This window comes from Festucalex cinctus, chromosome 8 (genome assembly GCF_051991245.1).
Source record: "Festucalex cinctus isolate MCC-2025b chromosome 8, RoL_Fcin_1.0, whole genome shotgun sequence".
NCBI lineage: Eukaryota > Metazoa > Chordata > Actinopteri > Syngnathiformes > Syngnathidae > Festucalex > Festucalex cinctus.
In genome coordinates this window covers 7,086,309-7,093,925 of record NC_135418.1, presented here as the reverse complement: position 1 = coordinate 7,093,925, position 7,617 = coordinate 7,086,309, and the positions used below count along the sequence as shown (strand labels likewise).

At 41.2% G+C, this 7,617-nt stretch overlaps 1 protein-coding gene across 1 annotated transcript; it reads left to right on the top strand.

Moving 5' to 3' along the window:
* The first annotated feature begins 644 nt into the window (after positions 1-644).
* LOC144023588 (vesicle transport protein GOT1A-like) lies at positions 645-5,969 on the top strand. Its single transcript, XM_077529224.1, has 6 exons — positions 645-760; positions 2,458-2,540; positions 3,315-3,406; positions 3,489-3,667; positions 5,688-5,751; positions 5,882-5,969. The coding sequence occupies exons 1-6, from the start codon at positions 645-647 to the stop codon at positions 5,909-5,911; spliced, it is 564 nt and encodes a 187-aa protein (XP_077385350.1). The 3' UTR covers positions 5,912-5,969.
* The last annotated feature ends 1,648 nt before the right edge of the window (positions 5,970-7,617 follow it).

Sequence of the window (7,617 nt, the reverse complement as noted above, 5' to 3'; positions counted from 1 at the left end):
TCCTACTTGGTGTCTGCATTTTTGGGATCCACTGCTTACACGTAACACTGAGACAATCCTCTGCATTTACCGCAGCTTGGGATCGACTAACAGTTTGCACTGGCTTGTGCTCCTGTAGGCTGAATCACAAACTAGAAATTGAGGGTGTTATGTTTAATGCACTAGTGGTTATGCTCTACAGGTATGGGATGTGAACTCAAAGGATTACGTGGAAGCAGCTAAGAAAGGCAGCTAGAGGAATACTGATGTTTTCTAGAGGACAGTCTCCATAGTGCATGTGCGTTAGTGTGTTTGCTTTTTTTTTTTAAATGATGATGCTCGAGCCACGTGTTTTGATCATCCTGGTTGGGCGAATCTAATGAAGAAATACAGATTAAAAAAGACATACTTTTCTGTGTGTGTGAGCGCGTGCGACAGAGAGAAAAAATTACATCTGATATCTTGACATCTCCGTCTTCTTGTTGCACAATTTCCTTTATTGGCACAGGAGTTGAGGCGGGGAATAATAAGTTCTTTCCCTCCTCCTACAGCTGGAGTGGGACATCCACATCAGCTGCAACATATACAGCTGTATTTTTACGTGAAAGGAGGACCCCAGTCTCCTTCCCCAAGGCGTAATTTGAGAAGCGAAAGGATCTCCCTTCATGAACCTCAGAAGCCTGTGCTTCAAACAGAACAATTCTTCTGACTTCTTTGCCATCACTAATTGCCGCTGTTGTATTGAGGAAGGACCCCAAGGCCTCCACAGTGCCATTATCTTGTAAGGCCCATTGTTTGTATTTCGTGGAGACCCTCAGAGCCACCACTTTGGCGGTGAGTGGAGGGAGCGTGAATAGTTACCAAAGATTTTCCATTCTGGGGAAGGGGGGCAAAAAAAAAAAAACATGATTATGTGAAACTTTAATTACAACGAAAGGCCGATGGTAAATCTCATTTTGAAGTTAAAAAAAAAATAAAAAATAATCAGCCTAGCTCATTCCTTTTATTTGATTGGTGGCCACATGGCTATGAGATAATGTCAGCTGTTGAAAACAAAATAGAATATATATATATATGTATATATATATATCTGGTTGCCAGTCGGACAGTCACTCATCTTCCAACCACTTTACCTGTGTGCGAGTCCCAGTAGCAATTATTTAATTTCTTTTTTTTTTCTGTATTTACATGGCCAATAGGGATCACTAAACTACAAAACATAACACTTGGTCGTAATTTGGCATATTTCCTATATGTCCTATTAATTGGATAAATAAAGAAACCCAATAGTTTTACTTGCATAGCAGTATGCTCAAACCTACTCTGCTGTGGCCAAAATATTGTTAAATACTTTTCTGGGGAGAAAAATGTCGAAACAATAGCAATAACCAACCATATAATTTCTCCTACCTTTCACGAGTTCCCCATCTGTGCGTATTTAGTGATTTAGGCGCTACCAGATTCCTCCGTTTTACCGGTTAAAGCAGTGCAAAGTCGACGCAAACCTTTAGTGAAGAGGCCCCTATGTTGCTTGCCTAGCATTCTAAATGTATTTAAAGCAGCTATATGGAAGATTTAAAATTTCAAATCGCTATTGGCACCTGTGGCTGAAAACAAACTGCACGCTCGTACACGCTGCGCACACTCGTACGTGCACCACCTCAATACTGAAGACTGGGCTCTTCATATCCGATTCAACTATGTTTTCAGAGGTAATAAGTTTTATAATGTTATACAAAGCTGGCCACTTCACGGAATGAGACTCTCGATCCCCACTAAACAATTGATGTCCATGGGACGTGCAGATCATATTGCTTTAGTCGGTCGAAGTCCAGTCCTGTGCTGTACTCCAAAATGATGTGCAAATTACGTCAATTAATTGGACCTCATTCCGATGTTAATATGCAGTTACATATTGTAGTCACCCCGCTCGACGGACGTCAACCTGATTCTAGTCATTATTAGGCGGCACGGTAGTCTAGTGGTTAGGACGTCCGCTTCCCAGTTCTGAGGTCTCCGGTTCGAGTCCAGGCTCGGACCTTCCTGGGTGGAGTTTGCATGTTCTCCCCGTGCCCGCGTGGGTCTTCTCCGGGTACTCCGGTCTCCTCCCACATTCCAAAGACATGCATGGCAGGTTAATTGGGCGCTCCGAATTGTCCCTAGGTGTGCGTGTGGGTGTGGATGGTTGTTCGCCTCTGTGTGCCCTGCGATTGGTTGGCAACCAGTCCAGGGTGTCCCCCGCCTACTGCCCAGAGCCAGCTGAGATAGGCGCCAGCAGCCCCCGCGACCCTTGTGAGGAATAAGCGGTCAAGAAAATGGATGGATGGATGGATATATATATATATATATTTTTATTTTTTTTTCGTGGCACTTGACATTGTTTTCATTTTTTTTTTTTTTTAAAGCAGCCTTCCGCGGAGTAACAGCAGATGTCTGGGGCAGCGAAAATCTGTACTAGTTCCGTCTTCGCGACTACAGGAAACCAACTGACGAGAACGTGCATGACGTCACATCCTGCAGACAGAGGGCGGGAAATTCGAAGGATTCGGACCGGACGCTTCGTAAGTAATATTGGCCAGAGGCTTGTAGGAGTACCCACTGTGAACAGCTAAGATGTTGATCTACTAATTAGAATATGTTTCAGTAATAAATGGTCAAATAAAAAGGCTATTGTTAAGATATTTTTGGGGGAAATCCTCCATATAGTAGCTTTAAATCTTTTATTTATTTATTTTTAATTCATTAGTATGACAATTTGAAATCTTTGGGAAAAAAACAATTAAAAAATATTCCTTTTTTATTTTTCCTAATTGAAGATATGCTTCTTTGTGTGCGTAGGTCACGTTTTGTGTGCGTAGATCGGGTTTTTGGATGGATGGATGGCTAGATAGAACAGACCAACAAACGCAGAAAAAGGATAAATGGCATATGATGGTCTGATAATGACATCACTATTTACTGCAGGGAGACTAGTTAATCTTCACCTCACATGGGCTACATGACACAATCAGCACTCAAAGGTCAGATTAGAAAAAGAAAGCACTCAGTCATTGAAAAGAAAAGCTGGCAGGAGCCTGCTGGAAGAGAAACGATATAAAAGGATTTCCATGGCTGCCATTACAGAGTTTCAGAGTAAGTCTCCCAACAGTTTTTTGTTTTCTTTTTCATTATAAAGTACAGCATTACAACACATTTACGATCAAGTGAGCGTTGAATTAGCAGACCTGTGGCTTGATTCTAAACAATTCACTGAAAAAGACTTAAAAATTACAACCCCTATAAGTGAGTAGATGCAAATGTATTAATAATCACTTTTACATGTATTTGTCTTCCAGAGATTGGAATTGGTCTGGTGGGATTTGGTTTATTTTTTCTACTGTTTGGTGTGTTGCTGTACTTTGATTCTGTTTTGCTGGCCTTTGGGAATGTAAGCTGTATTTTACTTTACCATTTCTGTAGTATGACAGATAAATTACAGGTAATTTTTCATCATTTGCTTTCTCCCTCAGATTTTATTTTTGACAGGTTTAACATTTATCATAGGCTTGAGGAGGACATCTCACTTCTTCTTCCAAAGACATAAGTTCCGAGGGTCATTCTTCTTCCTGGGAGGTGTGTCACTGGTGCTGTGCCGTTGGACAATTATTGGTATGCTGGTGGAGGCTTATGGCTTCATCCTTTTATTCAGGTCAGTTACAAACATTCACAAATCAAGGACAAAAATAATTTTAATGACAAACTGTCCACCTGAATATATATAAACATTCCAAGGTTATAAACGTGATCTAAAACTCCAAGGTTCCACTGGAAAACAAATGTTGGAATTACAACTGGCTGCAAATCGCTATGTTCATGACTGACTTGTGTGTTTTGTTTCAAACGGGAGCTTGGTTTAACCCGAGGATATTCAATGTTAGCATAGCTCAAAGCTAGCCGACATCAGTTGTGAAAAACAACTGGTAGACTTGTCTAGCAACTCAAGTTACAAGTTGAGGTGACAGTGGACAAATTAGTCGTCCATTGCTAGAGCTCTCCATTGCAAGCCGGCGAGACTCCCTTGTTCGCCGAGCTGCTCACTCGAGTCCAACCCAAGACACGCTTAGGACCGCCCCCTCATTTGAATAACATTTCGACTTGGCAGTACGGACCAAAACTGCCAAAATTAAAAATAAATGACTAAATAAATAAATGACAAAGTGAAAATAAACATGGATATAAAAAAATATAATTCAAAAATTAAATGCAAATGTATTTTGTTCAATATATTTCTATTTTTATTAATGTTTTGGATATAATTTTCGAATTATCTTTTTTTTTATATCCATTTTTAGTAATTTATTTATTTAATTAATTTATTTTGAATTTTGGCAGAGTTGGTCCTCCACAGGCACGTTTCCACTTTTCTATTTCATTGGTCTCAGCAAGTAGTTCTTCCGGTCGGCGTACGAGGCGCTCAGGCATTTTACAACCGGCTCTGTTAGGGCAAGGGAAGTAACACAAAACAAGAGATTTTGCATAAGTTCTGAATGACAACTTACAGTTTTAGAATGGTGTTGGTAGGTGGTTGACAATGGTAATGAGAGAAAATGACCACGCAGTGCTCTGAACAGAGGCTACAGTCAGGAACAGAGGGTGTTTCAAAGGAAACGCGGATACACAAAAGAACTAAAGATTTAACCAAATGGATTCACAGAGGCTCTTACCCCCCCAAAAAATACACAATGGAGCACAACTGGCTGAACCGCTGGCACATTCAAAGCTGCATTTCAAGAAAACAGGCACCAACCTTTGTGGGGCCCCCTCATTGACATAATGCATTTCCTAGCCCCTTCCCCCTAACCCCAACCATCAAAAATTATTGCCTACCCCCAGTCCTTACCCTAACCTAGTGCTTCTCAAATAGTGGGGTGAGCAAACCCCCCCCCCCCCCCCCCCCCCCCCCTCCCAGGGGGGCGCGAGGCTTCGTCAAGGGGGACGCGTTTGACCTCGGGGAACATTTTTTTTTTTTTTTTGATTTATGTATTTTTTTATTTTACTGTCTTAGAATAAAGCAATTGCACCTCCACTACATTAGGGGGCAGTGGCGCTCTCATTGGCAGAGTGTGCGCAGGGAGCATTCGCTCGGTGGTGTAGGGGTTTTCTTTGCACTGAGCATGCACGCTTTGCACAGCACAGAGTATGAGTATGAAGTGTAGGCACGAAGTGTAGCAGACCCTCAAGTGACACCATGAAAAATAGGGATGAGAAGACAGGCGGAGAGCGACGGAGATAAAGAGACAAATGAAAGTCGCCCGTAAGCTAAGCCAAGGAAATATGACGAAGCCATGGGGGGGTGGGGCGCGAGATGAGAAATATTTGAGAAGCACTACCCTAACCGCAACCATAACCCAATTGAAACCTAAACTGTAAAACCAAGTCTTTACCCTCAAAAAGGGGTCTAAACTTGTGGGGCCCAGCAAAATGGCCCTACAAAGACGTGTTAGCCCCACAAATCTGTGAAATCCTAAAAATTGGACCCACCATGTAACAAAAACAAGACCACGCAAACACACACGCACGCACAGTAGACAAAATGCACTGCAGCACAGATACAAAACAATAAATGACTGTGATGGATTAAATGCAGAGGTAAAATGTTGTGTATGCATGCTGCATCAAAGTTTATTAAGGACCCACCTTATTTGTTGCTGTTTACTTTCTATCCATAGATCTTTCTTTCCAATGGCCCTGGGATTTGTGCTGTCAGTGGTAAACATCCCTTTCCTCAATGCTGTAAGAATGTTTTCCAAGCAGCTCAACACACAACAGGCTTCATCTCACTTTTCCAAAACGTTAGACTCTCATTCAGATTGGCAATCAATTCATTTTGTTTTTGTTTGTTTTTTTCCCTTCTTTTTGACAGTTTTTGCAGAGTGGTTCCGGTATGGTCTGAGAGCACACATTTCACAAGCCTGACGGACAGTTGAAAACTGTGTGTGTGTGTGTGTGTGTGTGTATATATATATATATATGTATATATATGTGTGTATATATATATATATATGTATATATATGTGTGTATATATATATATATATATATATATATATATATATACACACATATATACACACAATCTATATGTGAAAGGCTCTGGCAAAAGGGCAACCTGGCAATAGCCAGATTGATAATTGTGATTCACTCAAATTCTCCACAATATCAATCTTCGACTGCTCCAAGGTGGGGTATTCTGAACAATTCGTCGAGCTGATTGGACGATGTGGCAACTTGTGCATGTCTACATAACTTTTGTTTTGACCAATCATGGCAACGGATGAAAATGTCATTTTCGTTCCTGTCGTTAGGGAAAACAAAAAGCATGAACATCTTGACCAGCTAAAAATGCACGAAGCGCCACTCGCTGTTCAACAGTCAACAAGGAAACGGTGAGTAATTCTGCGAGAGCATAATAACTTTAGCGCCATGATAGGATACTTTGGCCGTTTCTCGATACGCATTCTTGTCCGTACTTACGTCCTCATGATGTCATGAAACGTCATCAGTCACGGCCCAATACTGTTCCAACTGCAAATACGCAAAAAGCAAAAGCATTGAATGGACGGAATACCCGGATGTTGTTCTTCCTGCGAGCTTCCTGCTTGTGACACAGTGCCGTAACTGCACCACGTGACTAGATATTATATAATTACGAGTACTATTTTAAAATATCATTTGAAATTAAATTATACATGGCATTTATCCAATTTACGATAATATTGAGGTGGGGGGGTTCTGGAAAGATACCGGTGAGAGTTGCAGATTTTGTTCTGATTCTTCTGAAATTGTGATGATGCAATTTATGTTCAAGTGTGCAGATCCCCAAAATATGGGAAGGAAATCAAGATTGACGAAATTTATTCCAAAACACAGCTGCAAAAATACAATAGGACACTTGCAAATTAAAGAAAAGAGCTTGCAAAAGGCAAGAATCAAAAGCACCGAAAAAAAACAAAAAACAAATCAAACAAGGGCGAGACTGAGGTGAGACGGGAATCAAAGGTGAGGTCGAGACTAGTTGGGCAAAGTTAGTGGATCAGCAAGAGGATTAGTCCGACAAACTGGTGTACTCAGCTGCCAAGCAGCCTAATCAACACAAAACAGGTGTGTAGGAAGAAAGAAGAAAAAATGTGATGCTTCTCCGCTCCCACTCGTTCCTTGAAGAACGAAATGCATCTTGGGATATATTCACAGCCAAGCCTTCACCAAGCAACAACCGATGCATCCTTGGTTTAAACTAGCAAAAAAAGAACGACATCTGGGAATTCCGTGTGGTCTTGGCATATTTTCGATTAGAACAGTATACTTGGGCCGCCATTGATGACGTCTCGCGAAATCACAAGGATGTAAGTAAAGTTTTTAACTGATGTATGTTGTACAAACACATTTTGAAACATCCAAATAGTAGTAAAAATCCAATGAAAGCAAGTCACATGATATAACTGCGATGAATTACTGAAATAAGCCAGCGAGATATGCGTGCTTGGGAAGTACGTTTTTGAGACCGGGCTTACCAAGACCCTGCTCGTTGCGTCACAAGAACGTACTCTTGATATTGGGAAACGGCTTCCCACGGTGTCGCCGCTTCCTGGTTTTGTCACAGC